This window comes from Colletotrichum karsti (assembly GCF_011947395.1).
Source record: "Colletotrichum karsti strain CkLH20 chromosome Unknown Scaffold10, whole genome shotgun sequence".
Classification (NCBI taxonomy): Eukaryota; Fungi; Ascomycota; class Sordariomycetes; order Glomerellales; family Glomerellaceae; genus Colletotrichum; species Colletotrichum karsti.
Window position 1 is genome coordinate 1,041,192 of NW_024065910.1, and position 23,852 is coordinate 1,065,043.

General features: G+C 53.5%; 6 protein-coding genes across 6 annotated transcripts; 4 read left to right on the forward strand and 2 right to left on the reverse strand.

The window, feature by feature from the left end:
* Window positions 1-172: 172 nt before the first annotated feature.
* On the reverse strand, window positions 173-5,456 carry CkaCkLH20_04136 (uncharacterized protein; the record flags this gene model as incomplete). The annotated part of the gene is made up of 2 exons (XM_038886855.1): window positions 173-2,350; window positions 2,400-5,456. The coding sequence occupies 2 exons, from the start codon at window positions 5,454-5,456 to the stop codon at window positions 173-175; spliced, it is 5,235 nt and encodes a 1,744-aa protein (XP_038748105.1).
* Window positions 5,457-6,780: 1,324 nt separating this feature from the next.
* Window positions 6,781-8,400, forward strand: CkaCkLH20_04137 (guanine nucleotide exchange factor synembryn; the record flags this gene model as incomplete). Its single annotated transcript, XM_038886856.1, has 5 exons — window positions 6,781-6,823; window positions 6,879-6,953; window positions 7,005-7,081; window positions 7,131-8,245; window positions 8,295-8,400. 5 exons carry the CDS (start codon window positions 6,781-6,783, stop codon window positions 8,398-8,400), a joined length of 1,416 nt encoding a protein of 471 aa, XP_038748106.1.
* Window positions 8,401-9,006: 606 nt separating this feature from the next.
* CkaCkLH20_04138 (uncharacterized protein) lies at window positions 9,007-10,238 on the forward strand (the record flags this gene model as incomplete). The annotated part of the gene is made up of 3 exons (XM_038886857.1): window positions 9,007-9,083; window positions 9,143-9,926; window positions 9,981-10,238. 3 exons carry the CDS (start codon window positions 9,007-9,009, stop codon window positions 10,236-10,238), a joined length of 1,119 nt encoding a protein of 372 aa, XP_038748107.1.
* A 488-nt stretch (window positions 10,239-10,726) lies between these two features.
* Window positions 10,727-11,674, forward strand: CkaCkLH20_04139 (monosaccharide-p-dolichol utilization; the record flags this gene model as incomplete). The annotated part of the gene is made up of 2 exons (XM_038886858.1): window positions 10,727-11,323; window positions 11,414-11,674. The coding sequence occupies 2 exons, from the start codon at window positions 10,727-10,729 to the stop codon at window positions 11,672-11,674; spliced, it is 858 nt and encodes a 285-aa protein (XP_038748108.1).
* A 506-nt stretch (window positions 11,675-12,180) lies between these two features.
* Window positions 12,181-14,053, reverse strand: CkaCkLH20_04140 (multicopper oxidase; the record flags this gene model as incomplete). The annotated part of the gene is made up of 4 exons (XM_038886859.1): window positions 12,181-13,413; window positions 13,463-13,582; window positions 13,639-13,864; window positions 13,917-14,053. The coding sequence occupies 4 exons, from the start codon at window positions 14,051-14,053 to the stop codon at window positions 12,181-12,183; spliced, it is 1,716 nt and encodes a 571-aa protein (XP_038748109.1).
* A 6,962-nt stretch (window positions 14,054-21,015) lies between these two features.
* On the forward strand, window positions 21,016-23,343 carry CkaCkLH20_04141 (ank-repeat protein mbp1; the record flags this gene model as incomplete). The annotated part of the gene is made up of 1 exon (XM_038886860.1): window positions 21,016-23,343. The coding sequence occupies one exon, from the start codon at window positions 21,016-21,018 to the stop codon at window positions 23,341-23,343; it is 2,328 nt and encodes a 775-aa protein (XP_038748110.1).
* Window positions 23,344-23,852: the final 509 nt, after the last annotated feature.

A 23,852-nucleotide genomic window follows, 5' to 3' on the forward strand; every position in this document is an offset into this window, starting at 1 on the left:
TAATGCCAAGACAGGTAAGCCTCTCGTCGTGATGAATGATGCGTGATTGGTGTTTTGTTGTGTGTGTGTGTGTGTGTCTGGAGTATTGACATGTCCTCGCGTGGACTCGGAAGAAAAAAAAGAAAAAAAGATAATCATTAAAACGAGAAGATAAGGGCAAAAACGAAGAAGTCTAAGCTCTTCCGCGCGCCTCGGCGGCGTAGAGCTCGCGCTTGATGTCCATGAGCACGTCCTCCATCCTGTGAACCTCGTCGCGGGTGAGCTTCGCGGAGCGGAGTTCGGCGAGGACGCTGCCGAGGGTGTCGAGCATGTCGACGTCTCGGGCGGATGCTTCTTCGACCGCGGGCTGAGGTTCGGGCTGAACGGTAGTGTCGACGTCCATGGAGTCTTGGAAGGCGGGCGCCAGCGGCTCGTCCTCGGGTTGGTCTTGGGACTGGCTGTCGCGGATGTCGGCCTCTTGCAGCTCGGAGACCACCTGGGACTGGACTTCGGCTTCGTAGTCGTCGCTTCTCGACCCAGTGGAGCGGCGCGAGGGGGTGTCGGGCGGCGCAGACTGGATCTCCTGAGAGTGTCCCTCGAGACGAGAGGACCTCCGTGACGCCTCGGGCTGCGAGGATGCGACTTCCTCGGCGTTATCGACGGAGCGTCGCTTCTTGCGACGCGTGTCGTACTTGGAGGCGCCTCTCTTACGCTTCTTTCCTGACTTGTCTGGAGAAGAAGCGGCAGAGTTGTTTGCAGGGGTAGCAGGCTCTGCGGGCGAGCGAGACTTTATCTTCCGCGAACGGGTCTCGGGCTGGGACAGGGCAAGCTCTGCTGGCTCGTCTTCTTCCTCTTCCTCCTCGTCATCGTCATCGTCACCGCCGACGGTGATGCAGTCAAGCACGTCGGACTTCTCCTTCTTGGCGCTTCTGGGGGTTTTGTTAGCTTTGGGAGGCGAGACAGCTGGGTAGTCGTTGATCGGGAGGTCGCACCGCCTACGGTCGAGCTCCACCACAAGTCGAAGCATGCTGTTTTCGTCGCCGTCGCTCATTTCGAAAGATCGGTTGGCGGCGTTCCGAGAGGCGGAACGGGTCTTGACGTTAGGCGCCGGACTGGACGGCGCATCAACGAAGACCTCAGTTCCAGATCCGGGCTCATCAATCGTGCGAGTGTTCCGAGGAGTGGACGGGGTATTATCCAGCTCGTCAGCGAGACCGGCGTCCTGTCCAGGCTCTTGAGCCTCTTTTGCGGTCTCGAAGACAGAGGGCGGAAGCTCAGGTTCAACGGCGCTGGAAGGAATCATCTGGAAGGAATCATCAACTGCAGCCGACAGGTCTGGGCTGGCCGATCTGGTCTCTTCCTGGGGAACGTCTTGATTCGAAATGTCGAGCTCGGTAGGTTCGTCGGTTGGTGTCGCAGCTTCGGCCGAAGGAGAGCCAGCAACGGGCGACGAGCTAAAATGCCAATCCTCAAGTTCACTGCGGCTACTAGACCGTGACTTGATTTGGGTGAGCAGAGGGAAGGGGCGAGGCTCGGGAGGCGACGATGGCGGGTCCGTCATGTCCTGATCGTTCTCGGCCATGGCAAGTGCTTGGCCCCGTCTAGGGGTCGGGGTCGAAGTGACGTAGTCTTCATATCTCTGACTGCGCGAAGGCGTAACGTCCTTGGGAGTTTCGGGACCCTTCTCAACCACGACGTCAGACTTGGTAGGCGCCGCTTCTTTGGGCTGGGGCGCAGGACTGGAGCGCATCTCGGGGAACATGACCGACGTATCCTTCTGCCTTTCTCGAATCTCCTTCTGACGTTCAGTAAGGACCTGAGACTCTGCATTCGCATTTGGGTTCAGTGGCGATTTCTCGATGGGTGCGAATTGAATCTGGGAGTCGTCGTGCCTTAATCGGGCGGTCGGGGCGCGAGTCTTACCACGCGTCCTCTTAGACACGTTATTGGCCTGTCGTTTTACAGACGATTGCTTAATCGAGCTGAGGGGAGATGACTGGATGGGGGTAGATCGAAGCTTCTTGCGAGACGAGCGAGTCGATTGAACGCTGAGCATGTCGATATCATCCTGGGATTCCACAAAGGAGCGGTTTTGCTCTGATGAGACCACGCTGGTAGTTTCCAGACCCGGCAAAATAATGTCCACCATGGGTTGCACAGAAAGAAGAACTCCCTTGAGATGCTCAGGGTATTGGACACTTTCGGCGTTTTCGTAAATGCGATTCCATGCCTCTGAGACCGAGTTGACAATGTGACGGTGCTTGCTTTCAAAGGCGGCGCAGAGCAGATCCCCAAAGACGTCGAGTTGAATTTCCTCGGGCTTGTTGCCAGAGAAGATGATCCTGCAAATGGTGTCCCATAGTGTCTTGACCTGTACAAAGTCAACAAATTGAATACACGACATGAGGATAGTCACTTACAGCTTCTGACGGCGCAGGGCTCTGGCTGGTCTTGAGGATGCCCTGCGAGTCACGAATCCACATGGCAAGACCGGTTTCTAAGTTAGCCACTGTTCTCGTGACCAGCTCTGGTCTGCATCGGGAGAGGAATCCGCTGATTTCCCTGATGAAACCACTGACTGAATCGTCGAGGCTGCCGCGTTCGCCGGCTTCATAGAGGCGCTCCAGTAAATCAGCGGTCAGCCTGTATAGGTTGTCAAAAGGGTCAAAGGACGACGACCTCGAACCGGTGACAGCTGTGCCCCACAATCGTCGTCGGGCAGCTTCGACAGCTTGTCGGTCGACAGGTTGGTTAGCAACGGAGAGCAGCTCCGCTGCCGCCATGACTGTTTTTGAAGAAACTGGCACAGCACGATCTGCGGGGACGGTTTCGCGGATAACCTTCGCAAGTGGCTCGATCGCCCCGAGAGCCCGCCCGGCCTCGCCAGCCTCCTCGCCGGATCTGTTGGATAGCAGCGTAAAGAGAGAGCACCAGTGCTGCCAAGGCAAATTCGTTGTTTCCTTCCATCCCTTCTCAAGAAGTCGTGTTATCGCGCGGTACTCGTGGCCAAGAATGGGTTCGCCGGTCGAGCTCACCGTTTGGACGCTGCTCTGTGACATATTGAAAGTGGCGGCCAAGCACTCAGACGCAAATACCCATGGTGCGTAAGGAATGTGAGCGATCGCAGGCGACCAGCTAGGAGGCACTGATAGCAATTCCTGAGCGAGATCTGAACGAGCTTTTGGTGTTTTCGACGTGAAGAATGGTGTGAAGACTGCGCGGAAGAACTCTAGAAAGTCCTCATTGTCGGGAATACCTGGGGGAAGTCGCGAAACCAGACCGAAAAGATGATGGAGAGGTGTCCTAGCATCTCCAGAATTCTTTCCAGGCTTGTGGGAAGGAGTCGAGACAGGTGTGAAGGTATTGAGACGTCCGAGGGAAATCATCTTTTCGGTGAACGGTAAGAGGCCTAGAGCTTCTACCGTGACGGTGATGAGCTCGCGTGCGCTTCCCAGAAACCGAGCTGCTGTCTCTGAGTCGGGTTCCTTCATTTCGCTGAGGCCAATCTCCCAATGCTTCATCAGGAGGCCGTACATTTGCGAGATGAAGGCCGTGGTGTCAGCAGATACTTTGATCTCTTTGGACGCCGCAGAGGCAACAGCTGCAACCAAAGTCCGCCATAATCGATGCACCTGACTTTCCTTGTCCGCTAATTCGAGAAAATGCCGGTCCATGATGGGGTCCATGACCTGGAAAACGTTCGCGGCATTACGCCGAAGCCACTTCGGGTCGATGGAAGGCAGCTCGTCGGGTCGGGCGAGGGTTGTCTCCCTGATTCGTTCTTCCCTCCAAATGCGATGAGTTTGAGAGTCGAATAATCCGATGAGCACCTGAGTTGCCTGTCGCATGTGTTCGTCCACACTATCGGGGTTTCGCGGCTGTATTTTTGGCGGTATGGTGATAGGCTTCACGCATGCATCCCAGTAGGTATCAATAAGATTCGGGTTCGTGCCGGGCCTGAATGTGTAGTAAAGCAGGTTGCATAGACTGCCAAACACAACCTCTCGCGTGGTCTTGCTGGTGTACTTTGACTTGATCTGGCTGCCGAGCGGTTGGTATAACGTGGGAAGTAGCTTCACAAAAGACTGGCCATCGGTGTGTATAGACCAGACGAAGCGGTTCCATGCAAAGTTGGCCTCTTGTTTCGTCTGCGGGTGCTCGTTGTTGTTGAAGCATACTTGGATTAGTTGCAGCCACTGGTTGAAGAACTGCCAACGGTCGAGCGGGCAGCGCAGGAAGAGGATGATGACGCTCCAGATCTTGGGAACAGCCGCAGTCAGCTGTCTATCCTCCCTGTCCTTGGCCATAGCAAAGAGCTTTCGGTGATAATGCTCTGCGAACTTCATCTCTTCAATGGACGCATCGAACAGCTCCATCACCTTTCGCGACAGCGACTTCTCCCTTCCGAATGTGTACGCAGCTTCGAGGCCGAGAGAGATTGCTGCAGACCGCAAATCCTTGATGGTGCTCAACATGTCGGTCAGGAGATCGTTGAGCCAGTCGGAATGGACTACCATCAGTTGTTTGGTCTGCTGGACCAGCCTCCGGTAGATCATGATTCTCGACATGACAATGCTCTTGCCGGTTATGTGATCTTCGATGTTGCGCAGTGCGGCGACCAGACGACGGACGCGGTCAGAGGTCATGACCTTCGCAGAGAAGTCCTGAGTAGCAACAGAGTGCATAAGGTGCCGAGCAACGTCCTTTGGTGTCAAAGGGTCCTCGAAAGATCGGATGCAGTGGTCGATAAAGAAAACGCCGAAATCGCTGGGTATCGTCGAGGCAATGGCGGGGAAGTGAAAGAAAGTAGCGAGGAGTGAGAGGGCGTTATCTACGAGGGGGACGTCGAGGCCGCCCGTGGTGGGGTTCTTGGATGTGATGTCCCTTTGTATGAACTGCACGAAGAGTCCCATCTTGCTCTGCAGTGCAATGCGATCGGGGAGATTGTTGGACGTCTTCAACGTCATGACCAAGGTCGAGTATGCATCCCGCTTCGAATTCCTGTCGGCGCCAGCCAGCTGCTTCACTGTCGATTCCAACATGTCTGAAACGTTCGCCAGCGTCACCAAGGTGTCTGCTTGGATGCTGTTGTTCAAAGGGCTCGGCGAAGAAGTCTGCTTCAGGATACCCTTCACAGGCTTGGGTAGGGTTGAAGATGGCGACGATGCCAACAGCGGCGACCGCCTGTGTATCGAGTCGGGGCCGGCGTAGATGGGTGCCTCGTTGTACTGTGCCTTTGCAGAGAAGCCTACGCGTTTCCTTGCCCTTCGTACACTCTGGTTCGTCGAATCGGCACCGGAGAGGGGCGAGTGCACATTCGGCGGTGTATGCAGACTCGATCGAGGATCGGAGGAAGGAGGCAGGACAAGGAAATGCTTGGGGGCAGCATCAACAGCAGGTCCAGTCTCGCGGGGTGGTGTCGGTGGTCGCGGAGGTAACGACTCGAGTCGGCTCGATACAACTTCGACGGATCCCATGATTGCGAGGAGGGTTTTTGTTGGAGGTGATGGGACACCGGACACCAACTGTGTCTCTTTCTCTTCTCTATCTCGTCTGGCGCATATGTACGTGGGACTCCAGCCAGCAGAGAGGAAAGGAGTGATGGATCAAAGGGACCAAATGCAAAGATACCAGAACGTGTAAAGCAATCCGTGCAGCAAAGAATGACGGCGATGAGGGCGGTATCCAACGACAACGAGAGTATGGAGATTGGGGGAGCAGGAGGAGAAATGGACTAGCTGAGAGAAGCCGTGTACGGAAAGATTATGGAGCGCGGATAGAAGGCACTTTTTGCAGGACCAGCTCCGTTCCGCGATCTCAAAGTGGATGGGCTGGATTAATTGGCTGGGGGGCTTGAGTATTGCTGCTTAGGCACGAACCACGATGCACGTAAAAACGCGAGTAGAGCGCGAAAACCACTTAAAGATGTGGCCCGTGCTGAACGTGTACCCCGGTCGCTTAGTTGCCTGGTTGCCCAGGGGCTGGGCGGACGGAGTGGGGCTGTGGAATGGGTGGAATCTCCATCTGCGAATTCGCATGAGCCAGTCAAATGCCGTGGCAACAGCGTTAATGATGCTGACATAATGCGACAGCAGAACCCCTAACGCCCAGACATCAGAGCAGCCCAGGTGGTATGTGGGCTGTCGCTCACGTCAACTGCCCGGCAGCCAGCTACAGTGGCGCCCCTCGTTTGTGTAACACAGCCGACCTCAACCTCCGGGCCATCACTTCACTTCAGTGGGCCAGCTGTAGCGTGTGGTCCCGTGGTGCATTCCACGTCCCCCTTTCACGCTCAGAAGACGATTTTCTGGTCCTAACTGAGCTTTAGTCTGCAGACTGCATCCGAAGTCCCAACCTCAAAATCCAAAGCTCATATCAGATCTCCAAGACGCTTGTTCGGACAATACCTGTGACGGCTGGTGTATGAATTGAGCTTCATCCCGCATCGGACCTAGCTCCAATCATTGCGTTCTAGAACACCAAGCCACCTGGAGTCGATATCTCGGGCAACCTCCTCCACCTGCGCACCGAATTGTACGGTTGCACAACGGTTTGCTCCACGACTCAGACTTCTCAAAACTTGTCTCTTCTGTCTCATAAGGTAGGCAGATTCCAGGTCCCGGGTACATCGTCAAGTCCTGGCTCGTTCTGTATGGCAATGATACCTTGGAGAAAATGCTAAGTGGAGAGAACTGAAAGCTTGCCAAACAAAGCCAACCGCAAATACGACATCCTACCGCCGGTTCCGCCGTCGTATCCGCTACCGAGGCCGGCCCCGAGTCCGCTCCTGCACGCCGCGCCATGTCCCAACCGATCCTCCCGCAGGCCAATTTGACTGGCCAGGGTATGTCATCACAGCCCATCCCGGCGTGGCGGATTGATGTTTAACTGCTGCGCAGCAAAGCTCGATGCCGTTACCAGTATTATCAACCGACTTGGCGAAGACTTGGAGAAAGCCCATCTTGAACAACAGCGTAAGACCTGTTCCGGCATCTTGCCCTTGAATACGTCGCTGACTTGCGTAGAACGAGATGCCATCCTCGAAGAACTCAAGATCTATGGGCGCGATCCCAGAAATGCTGACCCTATCTTTACGTCAGAGGTCAACTCTTTTCTCGCTTCTTTCCCATGCCCGAGCTAACATCTTCAAGGGTATCAAAATCTTGACGAAGCATGCCTTTGACGGCTCTTCGGACTCAACCTCAAGGGGTGCTCTGAGAGTCCTGGCGAACGCCATGCTCCTGAACCCCAACACCCGCCAAATATTTGTCAACCTGGGCTATGAAGAAAAGGCATGCAAGAAGCTGAAGAATGACAGCTTCGATGACGAGTTTCTCGTTTCCAGGGTCCTCTTTCTCACGACCTACAACACCAATATTGACATGGTGGCCCTCATTCAGAAGCACGGCATTGCGGAGACAATTGCGCAGAGGCTGTCGAAGCATGCCGGGCTGTTGACTGACGGCCAGAGTAAAGCTCCTGTCGACCCAATGGAAGACATGGCAATGAACGAAATCCTTCGATTATTATTCAACCTAACCAAGTTTTGCCCCTCTGAAGCCCCGGCATTTGCGGGTGGTATACCTCATATCATTGCGCTGCTTTGGAAGCAGGACTTCTCCCGCAGTAAACCTCTGGACCCCCCATTCAACTCTCTCATCAATGCACTTCTCAACCTGAAGCTAGATGATGAGGGCGTTCGCCCATTCCTGTACCCCAAGGATGAGCCCAAGAAGGTAGCCGAGAGACTGATCCAGCTGTTGGATGCCTCTCTGCAGGTGTACCCCGATAGCGAGTTGGAGGTGTTGGTCACGCCTGTCATTGGGGTCTTGCTTCCGTTGCATGAGGGCGCCCCAGATGAGGTGAAGACGTATATTCGAGCGTCTCTTCTCCCGAGGGAAGAAGACAGAGAAGAGGTCCTCGGCCGCGGCACTTCTCTCCCCTCGCGGTTGCTGCACAACTCCACCAACCCCATGACTCCTTCGCTTCGAGATGCCATCTCGCACCTCCTCTTCGACATGTCGGATAGGGATGCGTCAAAGTTCGTCGAGAACGTTGGCTACGGGCACGCGTCAGGCTTCCTGTTCCAGAACAACATCCCCATGCCCGCAAACGCCGCCGGAGGGTCTGGCGCCGGCGATGCCCAGCGGCCTGTCAATCCCATCACGGGTCAATTTGTGGATATGGAGAAAGACGTCGAACTCCCCGAGATGACGGAGGAAGAGAAGGAGAGGGAGGCCGAGAGGCTATTCGTGCTTTTCGAGAGGTAAGCTGGCCGCTTCGTGGTGATGATGTCGTATGCTAACACCAAGTAGATTGAAGAAGACGGGAATCGTGGACATTCAGAATCCTGTCGAACAAGCTGTGAGATCGGGGCGGTTTGACGAGTTGGGAGAAAACAGAGTGGAGGAGCTGGATTGATATTGCTGGGCAGGAAGAGGAGGCGGTGGAGAGAAATACACGACCTCGTTTCACACACACAAAATCATCTGCTCCAGAGTGAAGTTCTGCCATTTCTCTTTCATCCAGCGGCTTCCATTGACGCACTCCTTGGTCGATCAAGTAACAAGGCTTGTCATCCTCTGAGAAGGCAAGTGCCTCCCACCTCTACCGGTTCCTTCCATCTTTAGGCATTTTATAAACCCACGACTGCTCGTCCTCTGCAAGCTTTTCTGCCAATGCGCATTGCTTAATGAGGAAGGCGCCATCATCTTTTTATTCCTTCCTAAAATGATGAATGCTTGAGGCCGCCTCGATCCGACTGCCCAGGTCTCTATAAAAGGTTCTTTCACTCCGCTACAAGCCTTGCCTCTTTTCTTTCTTCACCCCAACCAGCCCGGTCCTGGCGCCTTTCACAACTTGACCGAGATAAAACAAGCCTCACACAACACCTCTTTCGCTCAGCACATCGAGCAAACTGGGCCCAGCCTACCTCATCTGCCTACCTTAGCTTAAGGTACCCTCTACAACTTCTTCTCGCCCCGGCCACCACATCGGGCAAGCCATCGCAACCATCACAGCTGGACAATGTCGGCACCTACGGTATTTAAGGGCCGAGAGGTCGAGATGACCGAAGAAGACCTTGCCGCCGAGGCAGCTTCGTTGTGAGTGCCTGCCACTATCGTTCAGTGCCATTCCATTCTTCGTACTAAGAAATCAACAGCGCCATCAAACAGGACGACGGCGGCGACACTACTGAGAGTGCCATGAACGACGCGATCAGCTCTACGGACGATGATGAAGATGAAGAAGAGATTCCCATCATCAAATCTGACATTGTCTCCAGTCCCGCCGGCGGCATTCCCCTGATGGAAGACACGCATTCTTCGAGACGCGCTGACTCCAAAGGCAAGCGCAAGTCGGCCCACCCCAGAATGGGAAACTTCCCGACCCCGAAGAAAGCGAGGATCGCCGATAATAGCCCGAAAGATCACTCAGTTGCCTCTTCGGCCGATTCTCAGCCTAAAGAGAAGGTGCGCGTTACTTTTCGTACCTCACCGGAGTCTCCCACGGCCATGCCTCGGAAGACCAGGGGCACCGCGAGAGCTAGGAAGTCTACCAGGACCTCCGTTACGACCAGCGCTCAGCGTCCTGCCCCGATGGGCACGACCCAAAAGTCCCCAGCCCCAGAGTCTGGCTCTGAGACAGATGATCCGGCGAGCAGGGAGGTGGTAGAGCAGGAGCTCAAGGCGGCTCCTAGACGCGGACGTCCTAGGAAGACTGAGGACGGGAATGTCAACAAGACCATCGCTCAGGGCCGCAGACGCGGCCGTCCTCCCAAGACGCAGGATCCCACTTCGTCCGAGCAGTCTGCTAAGGACAACGCAAAGGGCAAGCTACATCGCATCTCTGCCCGTCTCAGGATCTTGGAAGCTAATGGACGCGGAACCGCAGAGTCGGGACGATCGCTGCGTTCATTGGGCAAGAAGGGCGACGATGACAAAAAGGTACAGAGCCCCCATCCGGTAATAACGCAAACATTCAACTAACAAATTTACTAGCCCCCTACCACTCACGGCAGAGGTGTCGGCCGGGTCAGAAAGACCTCTAACAAGGGCCGCGAACCAGCTTCGACTACTGAGTACGAAGTGGAGCAGATCGTGGACACCAAGATCAATAACAAGACGAAGGAACAGTTGTACATGGTCAAGTGGAAGGGTTACCCCTCCAAAATGAACTCTTGGGAACCTAAGAAGAACCTCAACTGCGCCAAATTGCTGAAGGCCTTCCATGACAAGCATGCTAAGTCAGCTAAGTAGACAGCAGCAGGCATCGGTTTGGATCCTTCACATCGCATTGGTTTTGGCGTTCTCAGAAGTATTCTCAGTTTAGGCTTGCGTGGTGGACACTCGGGAAATATTGGTATCTTGGCAGGCAGGCTTCTTTGTTATCGCCGAAGCAAAAGACATGGGTGGGACTGGCGATGGGCAAAGTTGGTGGTGTACCTAGATTTTTTTTTTGCCGTCTGGCTTGCTTCACAGCTTGACGTTAGCTCCCCACAAAATTCTCCGACTGATCCAATTGGCTGCGCTCTTACGTCTCTTTCAGGGTTTCTCAGTGACCTCAACCCTTCCGTCGACGTGTCGTATCGTGTGGACGTCATCTCAACAATCTTTTCCGCGACTCACCTACCCACCTACAAACTCCTGGCGCAAAATCCCTGGCGCGTATATCGAACCGCCGCGATTCTCGAGAATCCCTTCGTCATTGCAGCCACGTCGGCAGAGAATCTCCAACAACTGCAATAATGGACGCCCTCCGCTCCGCCCTCCAGCCCGTCACCCACAACCTCCCGGCCCCGATCCGTGACCTCGGCGTCTCCATCATCGGCGAGCACTGCTACAAGTCCCTCCTCCTGGACATCAATGTCGAGGACACGGAATGCATCAAGCTTGGCCTCTCCAAGGGCATTGGCCTGGGCATCGTCGGCGTCTCGAGCATCGTCAAGCTCCCGCAGATCCGCAAGCTCACATCGTCGCAGTCGGGCGAGGGCATCTCCGTCCTCTCCTACCTCCTCGAGACCGTCTCGTACATCATCTCGCTGGCCTACAACTACCGCAACCAGTTCCCCTTCAGCACCTACGGCGAGACGGCGCTCATCATGGGCCAGAACGTCATCATCACCGTCCTCGTCCTCAACTACACCGGTCGCGCGGGCCTGGCCGCCGTGTTCGTGACGGCGCTGGCCGTGGCCGTCGCGACGCTGTTCAGCGGTGGTCTTGTCGACATGCAGAAGCTGGGATACCTGCAGGCCGGCGCCGGCGTATTGAGCGTTGCTAGCAAGGTGCCTCAGATCCTTGCGATTTGGTCTGAGGGCGGTACTGGACAGCTCAGCGCTTTTGCCGTAAGTGTTTTTTTTTTCTCTGCTTCTTCTCTCGCAGAAGAAACCTCTCTTTTCCGAGGACCCAAGCTAATTGTGTTTGCTCTCCCGCAGGTCTTCAACTACCTCCTCGGTTCCCTCTCCCGCATCTTCACCACCATCCAGGAGGTCGACGACAAGCTCATCCTCTACAACTTCATCGCCGGCTTCCTCCTCAACGCCGTTCTTGCGTCGCAGATGGCCTACTACTGGAACGCTCCGTCCGCCAAGGCCAAGGGCAAGCAGAAGGTCCCCATTGAGGCCAGCCCCATCTCTTCCGGTTATTCGACTGCGACGCCCAAGACCAAGGCGCCTACCACGCGCCGCCGCGGTTGAGCGGGATGCGTTGTGCATGGGATGGCCAAGTTTTGGCGGGTCGGGATAGATACCATACTGTTAATTTCGTAATACAGTAAGCACATTTCAAAAGGCTTTCTCTTTGCTTAGTGTGCCTGAGGGATATCCCCCTGTGAGTTCCCATGGAGCATGATAAACACCGACCCAGGAGAAGATCACAAAGAGCTCTGAGAGGCCTGCCACAAAAACTACAAATTGGCTTGTGATGATCCTTCTCCCTCAAGTCTGAGAGCTCAATTGACAAGACTGCCCATCCTGGTCTCTCATCTCATCATACAGACTAATAATGCCCAAAAGTATTGGAGAAGATATCCATGTCTTGAAATTGAAAGTTTCTAAGAAGCCAGCATCTAGTGACTTTGTACAGAAGAATCGAACACCATCCCAGCTGGTCGGACATTCCGACAACTGCCAGATATACAAGGTCAGTACAAAGTATCTTACATATCATACACGCCCTTGGCGTCAGTATACCGTCCTGTCGCCTACTGCTCAGCCCGCTTAACCCTCCTCATCTTCGCGCCGCCTCGAGCAGCCCAGTACGCATCTAGCCTGCGCAAGACGTCTTCAGCATTGTTGTACGGCTGCAGCGACGCCATGAACTGGACCTTCTTCGTGATGACCTCGCGAGTAAAAGCAGCAACATTGACAGGGACCGCCCTCCACCGAGATTCCATGGGATCCGCGAAGGAAGTTTCGTGATACCCAAAGTCAGCAAGAGCCGTCACGTTGAAAGCCGCCATCATCTCGTGGTCCTCGTGGATGAGGTTGTGGCAATGGAACATGTACACCCCGTCCCACGGCGCGTAGTGCGCCTCCACCCGGACGGTCTCGCCGGCGTCGAGCCACACCACGTCCTTCAGGCCGGCGGCCTCGTATGGGAGCACGCCGCGGCCCTTCTTGGTGCGGCTGAGGATGCGGAAGTCGACGAGGTGCACGTGGATCGGGTGCGTCCAGCCGCCGCCCGAGTTCTCGAACTCCCAAACCTCAACGGTGCCGAGGGGCACCTTGGCCAGGATGCGGTTGCGCACATCACTGAAGCCCACGCCGTTGATCTTCCAGAGGCCGTTCTGGCGGTGGAACTCGAACTTCCTGTCGACGGCGGCAAGGCCTGGGCCGCGGGACGGGAAGGGCACGTCGCGCAGCTTGGCGGGCACGAGCGTGTTGTCGACGGCGGTGGTTTTCGCCCCGACGACGAAGCGCATCACCTGGTTCGTGAAGGCGTAGTCCTTGTCCTTGCCTACGTCGTCCTGGTTGCGCAGGGTGACGTTCTGGCCCGCGAACCGGGAGAAATCGAAGATGATTTCCCAGCGCTCCGCCATGGACATGGTGAGGGTGGTCGAGTTGACGGGGTTGGTGAGCAGGCCGGCGTCGGAGGCGATCACCTGGAAGGGCAGGTCCTCGGCGGCGCCGGTCTGGCGGCGGAAGTAGAGGATGAAGGACCTGGAGACGGCGGAGTTGAGGAAGCGGAGGCGGTACTTCCGGGGCTCAACCTCGAAGAAGGGCCAGGGCTGGCCGTTGACGTGGATGACGTCGCCGTAGAGGCTGTCGGTCTCGCCGGCGGGGGAGAGGAGGGAGCCGTCCGGTTTGTATATCTTTGAGGACAGCATGAGGGGGATGTCGTCGACGCCGTAGGTCCTCGGGAGGCCGAGGGCGTCTTCGGCGGGGTCTTGGATGATGTAGGCGCCGGCCTGTCCGAAGTAGGCGTTGACGGCGGTCTGCGACTGTGTCAGAAGGGTGTTGGTTGTGCTTTGTGTATATACTTACGATATCCACGGCATGGTCGTGGTACCAGAGGAAGCGGCCGCTTTGGCTGTTGGGATAGTAGTAATCCTTGTACTGACCCGGCCTGATCAAGTCCTCGGCCCATCCGTCCCAGGGTGCCCGCTGTTGTCGTGTTAGCACAAGTCGTTGAAGTGAAGAGCACACTTCAGGGGACTGACCGAATATGAGCCGTGAAGATGGACGGCACTTGGGGTCACCGCCTTATTCGTGAACCTAACGACGGTTTCCCGGCCCCTGGGAACCAAGAAGGTAGGACCGGGGGACATGCCATCGTAGCCCACTAGCGAAGCCGGCCCCCTATCGGGGTAGACCTGCTTCTTGAACGGCAGGACATCAATCTCGTAGTAGTCAATCGGCTTGTTCGTCACGGGGTTTGTAACTTGACTACACCGGGTTGTTAGTCTTGTCTCGTTCAGTTGCAGAGCATGATGCTTACAATTTCGGCTGCTTGACTGGAGGAATTGGCAGGGGAAATTGGTAGAAGAACTTGTACTCGGGGCTGAGCCAGTCTTTTGCCAACGACCCTTCGAAAAGAGCCATGGCGGCCACGACGTGAGAAGTGCGGAAGAACATCTTGTTGAGCTTCCTAGACCTAAGAGTCTGAAGAGTGGAAGCGAGAGAAGCAGGATGGGGTTATTTGATGGAAACTTGCCTGACGATCTGACAAACAAGACGTCTCTTTCAAGAGCATGCCGGTTTATATAACACTTCCAACAACGCTGTAGATGCTCTGAAAAATCAAAGCTAAGAATCTTCCGAGTGGCGTCAAGAGATATTCTAGACTATCGCCGCCTTGTCATGCTTGGCGGGACCAGCCCGAACGCACATACTTGAGCCCGCCCAGCTGGTCCGGATTCTCGTCTTTCCCCCATCGGTCACAATAACCGCATTTCGTAGAAATCACTTGACTTCTAGACCGTTCCGTTGCCCGGTTGCCGGAGGTGTGATAGATGCCGTGCGCTGCTTTGCGGCGGACGGAAGAGGTCTGGCTCACGGCAGGCAACGCGTTCTTGATGTGACTTTGACTTCGCTGTCCAGAATGCGTAGAGTGCTTTGCTTGAGCTGAGGACCAAGCAGAGGCCAGGTCTGGTTGACGCATCCATCGGTCAACCTAAACAGGCCACGGCTGTAAGCATCAGGCCTCCAGGGCCTCGTATGCCCTTGCATCTCAATAGCTTCTGTACCTGCCAAGTCAGTGCCATTGCATGCTTGTAGGAAAACAAAGTCAGGGCCAGGCGTCCGTCATTCTTGGCATCTGGTGCCCCGACCCGACAGTACGTAGCCCAATGAAGCCCTTTTCACCCTCGGAAACCCCAGAGAGAAAGCTCTGGGGCTTCGGTTCTTGGCCCGTCCAGCTGGGACCCCGGATTGATCTCTTCGGATTGACAGAAAAGGAGACTACTGCAACGACCTTCTGAGATGGACTGCCAAGAGCCTCCGGCTGGGAACGTGTGTTACACCACAGACCATGGACCGCAGGCTATTGCTGTGTGATCTGGTAACACCGCATCTCATAGATGCATGTACTCTTCGGCGAAGAAAACAGGCGTGCTCTATCTTGGGGGCATCATCATCCGGACATGGCAATGAGATTCTCTCCATCACCGATCCCGACAAGAAGGCTCATGAAGTTGACGACAATGGACGCCTTTCATTTTCGAGCTATCGCCAACTGGCTTCCTGGGCGGCGCTTGTGGCGTTTGCCGTGCGCTCAGCCTTTCTCAAAAGAAGTCCGGGACTAAAAGACTCACAGGTTTCCCCTGAAATGATATACGCTAGCCTTTTTTTTTATTTCGGAAACCTGACTCGAGGCTGAAAGGTCTGGTGAAAACATTGTGTGAATTAAACGACGAACTGAGTGAGGTAGTTGGTTTCTATGACAACTTTGAAATGGGACCATGGCCTAAGGTATCGCTACCTTGCTCAATTAAGTCTCATGTTCCCAAAAGCATTGAAGCAGACCCAGATAATAGAGCACCTCTAGTCGCCCAGCACTCACGAAAACCACGCAGAACAGGCTCTCTCTCATCCGCCAATTCCGATAATTCGGCACAAAAGGATACGGTGCCCTGGGCGGCAGTCTTCGAGGAAAGTAGACATTGGCATATATGACTTAGAAGAACGGACTCGACGATCTCGCACGCCATGTCAAGTGGGTACGGTTGAATATTAGATGTTTTACTTCAACGCAGAACGCTATATATATTCAAGCAGCCTGTATTGAGTTTCTCATTCGCGGATCATAACCATGCTCCCTGGGACGCCAATGCCGTGAAGGCCGCCACCAGAAAAGTCGAGAGAAGTCTTTCCCCAGTTCTGCATGACGTGACTGCAAACGAGGGGAAGTCAGCCACAGGTTGCCGACTGCCGTCGACGATCCTATCGGGAGCTAAGCAAACCACCTCAGCGTGGCCTTCACTCGAGTTCCCTACTCGTGAGGTAATCAACATGGGGATCGGCTGGCGTACACGCAGGTCATAGACCTCGAAAGAATCCCTTTCAGAGTCGGGCGGAAGTAGTCCAGTTCCAACGAAGCCGCCGTAACTGCGATACCCTTTCGGAAGATCAACGTGGGGGATACTATCAACAGTACAGCTGGGATCTGAGAAGTTGGACGGTGCCGCTAGAAGTGCATCATTAGCAAACAACACACTATTTCTAGGGTAACGTCACGAACCTCGACCAACGACAGTGTTCCAACCACACTCATCCCTGGCATCCGCCTGGGGACAGTCATCTCCTGTGGGCGGCGGCGTATTCCGGAGTGCCATAAGACATTCGTCGCTAAGAACCCCATCGCAGGACCGCGAAGTATCGTCCCCAGAGTCAGTCGCCGTCTCGTTCTGGCCCGGCATCATGTACATGCAGAACTTGGTATTGTTGCCCTGTTGAGTGCCAATGAGAGATTGCGGAACGCTGACATAGACACTCAGGCGCTGCATAGTAGCCCAAGGCCCGACATTGATGTTCTCGCCGCGTACATCGGTCAAAGCGTATGACAGATACCATTCGTCTTCTTGATCTGGCGTTAACTTGATCGGTCTGCTACCGGTGGAGTTGAAGTTGGCGCGGCCGTTATTGATGTTCATGATCGGCCCAGGACAACTCGAGGGGGACGAGGTGTTTGACGTCTGCGCTGTAACCAAGGTAAAAGCACATAACAAAGCCAGAGCCGGTCTGATGAATACACTCATGATGTCTCTCTGGCAGAACCCCAGTAGGTACGACAATACGAGGAACATCCAGGTATAGGTTGGAGAGTTGAATAGAGGTCGTCAAGTTCCAAGACAAAGAAGCAGACCAGTGGTATATCAAAGTATCGACAACCCTCGTTGAGATCGGTACGCTGAGAAAAATGATTTCGGAGGTTTTGATGTATTTGAACTCGGTCAATGCCACGTATTAAAGAACACTTGGTGCTTGTTTTCCGCGCCGTATGTGACCAACAGTTGGCGAATCCCCGCTTCTCTAAGCTGGTAGTAATTGACAAAGAAAAAAATCTTGAAGTTTCAGCAACAGCCAGCCCAGTCTATCTTTATTTCTTTGGGTCGGCATAAAACGGGTGCTCGAGGATGTTTTCGGCCGCCAATGTCCAACGGAACTTTTTCCAGCTTGGCGGCATCACTTTGCTCGAATGGCATTGCTGTTCCATTGAAAAGGTGGAGCTTTTCAGATGGCTCGTCAAGTCTAGGCATCTAAAAAGCCCTGTTTGACGTAATTTGGCCTTCCAAGCACCAGATCAGATCCGGCTTGGTGAGCCAAGACAAGATACGCAGGCAGCTGCCAAGATCGTGTTTGTTGGCGGAGTCAAGTTGTAGTTTTAAGCGCCTTGATAGCCGGTGATCTAATTGTCGCACCCTCATAGCTCTTACCTATGCTCTCTGATCCACTGAGGAATCCTTCCCGCGGAGACATGTGAACCGCGAGTTGTGCGCTGCCTTCACGTAACCCATATTTATTAGCTCCAGAAACGTGATCAGCAGTTGAAGGATCTCTCGCAGGGCTGGCCATCAGCGAGCTTTTCACAAGGGAGGCTGGTGCCATGGCTATCGACATCGTCGTTGGCAAGAAGCGCCAGGCTACAGAATGTTGACACTGGAAGTTGATACTTGAATTTGATTAAACGGATCTTCTGTATGCTTCGAGGTACTTGAAGTCAGCAGCCCAACTTGCGAGCTTAGGCTTTGTGTCCGACGCGTTACCCACGAAGCCATACCGCCGCAGTGCTTCAGGCTCTGACGCGTCTAGAATGGCAAGCCTCTCAGTCTTATCGAGACCTTTCGTATCTCGACAACCTGAAGGGTGGTGACAGGTGTCTGAGGCTTCGATGCTTTGGTTCGAGCCGCTGTTTCGGTGCATAGACTCGTCGTCTAAGTTCATGTCGTGTGGGCGAACATGTTCTTTTGCAGCTAGCCGCCCGGTGTCCACCATCTGGTGATCGCTCTCTTGTACTGAACCTGGCCTCTGCATGTCACCCCTACTCATCGTGTGTCTAATTATGGTGCGTTGGGAGGTGCTCGGTTCTTCGCCTGATGAGAAGCAGGCGACGATTTTACTACGTAGGTAAGGAACAATCTTGCCAACCATCATCAGGCGAATGTATGGCACGCAAGCACTGTCAACGCTGTTAGCCAGATCATGATGGGTTGGAGAAGAGGAAGTCCGCAAAAGCTGCATTTATTCGCTAGCTTGAGGTTCCATGCAATATTTTAAAGCCCACAAGTATTCAGGTACGGAATTCGCAGACACGGACGACATGAAAAAGAAAAACCCTTGAGATTTTACTTACACAGTAAAGGCTGTTGCTGACTCCAACGCATACCAAAGCTGTAGATCAAGAGGATCGGCGCCTATCGAAGTCAGTCTCTGGGTCAAGAAACTCAAATATCCGGCTTGTGTGGAATACCCTCTACAGTGAAACGTGCGCGCACACTCACGACTCGCATTATCGCAGTCATTAAAGTTCTAGTAGCGCTTGTAAGCATTGGTTTTGCACTTATACCAGAAGCGATCTTTCAACCCAAAAATAAGATATCACGTACACAAGTCCGAGGCAGAACATGACCACCGCACGCCACTTCTGCCTCCACTGCCAGTGTGTCTTGAATACTTGTCTCATCGGCAAAAGTATCACTGCGAAACACATCAGTCCTGCTCTCATAACTCAGCGCCAGACAGTAGTGTATCAACAGAGAAGACGACCAAGATCAAAGCAAGAAGCAAAGGTGGGCACTTACACCAGACATCCAGCGCCGCGTTAGCAGCCGGATAACCTCCCTGGCCCTCCCAGACATCCGTACACCTACAACCCTGCCAGCGTTCTCCAGAATTCTCCCACAGACACGACAGCCGATTACACATAAGAAGTTGTACAAAAACGAAAGAAGAAGTTAGACAGGCTATGAAGATGATGGTTCCCCACAACACCAATCGATATCTTTTGCTGCAAGTGTTGAATAATCGGAGGAAGAAGACGACGACCGAGATCTTGACTAGACCAAGTGATACGGCGCAGAGGATGTTGTAGGCTATATTGACTTTTGTGAAGATGGCAATATTGTCGAAATTCAGCGTCCAGTAGTTTGCGACCGATCCTACTTGTGCTTCTGACATTGATGTTAGCATCATGTGAACACCATAGATTACTGCAAGGACGACCGACGCAAAAAGAACGACAGGTTACAAAGGAAATGAGCGGCTATGTGATGTTGTCTAGTCAGGAAACATACTTATTGCACTAAGTGGTAGGAGGGCAATGGAGAGCATCTGGAACGCAATTTCGTCAGCTACAAACATCGATCGTGCTTGGGCTTGGGTCTGACGTAGGCTACTGTGAGGACGAAGCCATCTGGTCCCCAAGGTACATATTGATAGACCTTGCAAGCGATTCGAAGGCCCATTGCGACTGTTTCGACAGCAATGGCGGCAGCAATATGAGGAACGTAGCTCGGGTGCTCTTTGAACATTTCGGGTACTTTTCCGATGCCGCATTTGTCGGAATACTGGATATGAATACGTCAACATCGTGGTCCTCGCCCGGCCAGAAATCCAGAAGTACTAGGGCCGGTGCGATCCCAGACCGGGGAGAGAGTATGCAGTCAAGTACGTACTACTCGGAAGCCAGCTATCGGATCAGGTCAGTAAGAGATCAACCTGTATGCGGCCAAACGTGAAAAGCAGGTTCCGTAGTCGTAAAATAAGAGATGAAGTAGGGGATATATGGCGACGTACTCCAAACGTCTGGGCTGCCGCAGCTCGACCTTTGTTCGAGGCATTCATCGGCCATCGCCGCAAAAATATTTTCAACAGTGTGAGTGCAGATACACTTCGTGTCGTTGATTATCGTGGAGTCCAACGAAACACGACCACACCATTCGCTCAAACAAGGTGCCTATCAGGAGTGGGACGGGTCAGCGAGGAGCGACAACGTCTACTAACACAAAGCAGAAGAGACCGATCGCCAACTTTGAATGTTTTCATTACTCACAAAGCAGGCCGGCATGGCCCATGACGAAAGGTTGGCCGTATCTGGGACTTCTACGACCGCTCGTAGAGAAGGGGCCATATTTGGGAGAAGGAGAGACCGCCCAGGTAGCGTGATGATGTCGAAGACATGATCGCTGATAAGTTTGCGATCCCTCCGTATTTTGGATTCTCACAATAATCACATGGTAAAGATTGGGGTAGTTATATCCGCCCATGGCAGACCACGAGGAACGGAAGGACTATCCGCTTCCCCAGGTATTCTTTCTGGCTAACATCGAATTAGATTTTCCGCTAGCAAGGGGAATACGAATAAGAATAGGCTGGGTTCGGCAGCAACTCCGCACTCTCATAACACATTCTCGTGAACTCTGCACTGGACTGGAGGTGTAACCCAATCGAATGAATGGCTGGCTACACTCTTAAGGTTTATGCCACATGCGATCTCAATTCGCAGTGGGATGCAAACCACACACCACCGTCAAGTAACCATAACAAACCGTGCAGACAACCTATGCTGTTATTTGCAGGCTTTTTGCGCTTCATTTGGTGTAGCAGCAGCTTCATCATCCATCCTTCCACAGCCACGAACAGCACCGTGCGAAATACCTGTGGCAGGAGAAGAATCATACAGTGCGCGAGTGCTAGATCTGCGAAGACCGCTTTTCGACGACAGAAGCCCAGACTACGTAGGAACGATTTTTATGTCGACTGGCTTTGTGACTGATCCATTATCGAGAAAAAGCTTGCCTGGAAGACACATTGCTGTCGTCGCACCAGCAAGAGCCTAGCGTTTGTAAGTCGAAAGTTTGCTTAAACATATGAATCGTGCACAAGAGATCGATCCTACAGGGGTCGAAACAAACGCGTCTAGAACGGATATGGAATAACCTTCTTACGTATCCATTATTGACGACGCGGTGCCTTAGGTATCCCGTCGTCGGCCAAGCAGCGTTGTCGGCCAACGCGTTGCTGCACATACACTTCTCAACATCGCAGATGTAACGAAAGTCCTTTCTGGCTCAACAGAGTCAACCTGACGAATCTTCACCATGATACCGGGGCCGCTGAAAAGTGTCTACCGACAGTACAAAGAGGACACGAATTATGTAGCGTCCTGGCTCGCGACAACTGCGAAAGCCTGTGGATACCCGTCGGATCTCCTCTCCGAAACCACTTTGGTCACCGAAAATGCCACCACCACGGACAGCACCAGCACTAAAAGTGCTAGCTCAGAGCGCCGGCCGAAGGGAAATAAGGGAAGAGGCAAGAAGAAGAAGCCCAACCGTGCAACAAACCCGACAGGAAGCCAGACAACCGAGCCTCAGGATGCCGGCCCGAGGAAATACATCGTTGCCGTGAAAGAGTTTCTTCCGCTCGCGCAATTCATCTCCACCTCCAAGGCGAAGGTCCCTGTCTCTTTTGTGGCAGCTCTTAACGGCGTCATTGCTGTTCGATCCGAGTTTACCGCCAAGCTGAGTGCACATGGATCCAAAACCAATCTGCACAGCGATCTCTCTCATGCCCACTTTGTTGGTGTTCTTGATGAAGTCCGCGAAGTTCTTCGCCCTCAAATGACTCCGGAAGCGGCTCAAGCGAGTAACGAAAAGTCCGACAACCTGAAGAACAGGTTCGAGGGATTGTCTATCGATGAGCCCTCGGAAGCATTTCTCAACGCTCCTGACGTCGCCCGGCCGCAGGTTGTCTATGAGGCAGAGTCCACTATGTCTGAGAGGGATGCCGTGTTTTTCTTGGGGCTTGTACTCCAAGATCTGGTCCAGATCCGTCTGTCGATCAAGGGAATATGGATGAAGTACGCTATGGAAGAGTACGAGCTGGTTGCTGCGGGCGTGGCTTCCAATACAGCGCTTGACTTGGCCCGTCACATCATTGATGAGGCAATGCCAGAGTTGGAGATGCAGCCAAACGGGTTCTATGGGGTTTTGAAAAACCACCACGTACTCACGTGCGAGTTAGCGACTTGGTTGAAAGATGAAGAACAACTGAAGGCTTTCGACCTGTCGCCGAACCCTGGCGAGGCCGAGCTCAAATATGTCAGTGGCTCCTGGAGCTACGTAAACGCCTACAACATCCTCGCCGGTTTACTACCTGTCATGACAAACAAGCCCATTGGACCCATCATCCAACGCAACGACCAACTAGAGTCCGGCAAAAAGTACAAGCGTTATGCCCACGATCACGACATTTTAAAACACATCTTCGAAGATCTTCTGATCATTGCCGAGTATATCAAGATGGATTGGCCTGTTGAGGACAACCTCCTGCGCGGCCTCAAGGAAACACTGCAGACTGGGAAGATCCCCTTCTATCTTGTGTTCACGTCGCAGATCGTGCTCGACGTGTATCATGCGACAGAAGATATCAGCAGTGCCGAAGACGCTATGCTTGATATGTTCGGAACATTCCACACGATGTTCGAGATGTTTGGGAAATACTTCTCGGTCCTCAAAAAAACCGACATGTTCGAAAAGATGGACAAGATCGACTTCAAAACAAGAGCTGTGGTCAAGGAAACTCAAGAGTTGATGGAAGATATCATACTCCCAAAGAAGCGCGAGCTCATGAACCGCAAGTCAGGAAAGAGCATAACCTTAATGACCACGCCGGAAGAGCACAGCCTTTTCAAAAGGCATCCTATCATGTGCGGGCTATGCGTTTACTTGTACCAAATGGTTCTGTACAGATCAGCAGTCAATGGTGCTAATGCGACCCGTTCGATTGTCTCGGTGTATCACCTATACAATGCGTTATTTGCAGAGGGCTTTCTCGATACTCCTTGGGCTGATCTGGACGCAGTCATGAGGTGGATCGAAGCGAAAGACTTATACGTGGGAGGGGAATTTCCTTCGACTGGGCCAGATGGCTACGCGAAAGCTTTCATGCTTCAGTTGGGCTTTTCCGCTTCTCTGTTCATGGATCCTCTCAAAAAGCGAGGCAACCCGTTGAGGCCGGATAAGCTCATGAGGGCTGCCCCACTGCGTTTGATCCCTCAGGGACCGCCTACCATGACGGCCTTCGTCGACAGGTACATGGTAAACCAAGGCCTGACTGGGGCGGAAACTTGGACCACCGAGGATGTCCTCAAGATTGTCACTGAAGGCGAAGCTGAGAAGATTAAAAAAGAGGCCGAGATAGCTAAAGCTATGGGCGAGGAGGACTCCCAGGACCCCGACCAATCAAGGCGCGAGACAGGCGAGACCGGGAAGCGGGAAGCAGCCAGTGATAATCCGGACACAGTTCTCAAAGGAAAGCCTAACAAAGGGAAATCGAATTCGACCGGAAAGAAGGCAGACAGAAAAAAGGGCAAGGAATCAGATGGGGCCCCTGATCCTTTTAAGCACGCACTCGACACTTATTAGCCGTCTTGGCGAAGTTTTGAACGAGGAGACCTATCAAATCGCCTTCCCACTGCTCATGGTTCACAGCCAGTGTTACCACCTCATGAAGCACGTCAGGCACTATTCTCTACCTTTCATAGAGAAAATTCTTGGCCGGGTAGCCAGCACGGCGAAGGTTGACGACATTCAAATGCCAGCTTTTACGGCGATGCACATCTTGCAAGCATATGCTGGAGATCCGGTCGTGGGGTCCTCGATGATGTACCAGCTTGGTGCACTGTTCACATCAACAACCATGGCAAAGGTTGGGCCTCTCCTGAAATCGGAGGAAGGGGGCGATGAGGAGGATAGTTTCAATGAAGGGAAATGGAAGCAAAGCGAACTTGCTCTCATGTTCTATTCAAGGATGGGATTCCCGATACCCGAATCTGACGAAGACCTGGATGAAACACATCAGGCCGAGTAACATCTTGAAGACCATGCTCCTGTGCGGATGTCAGTTGGAGGCGAGATTGTTCGTACCTGTACAG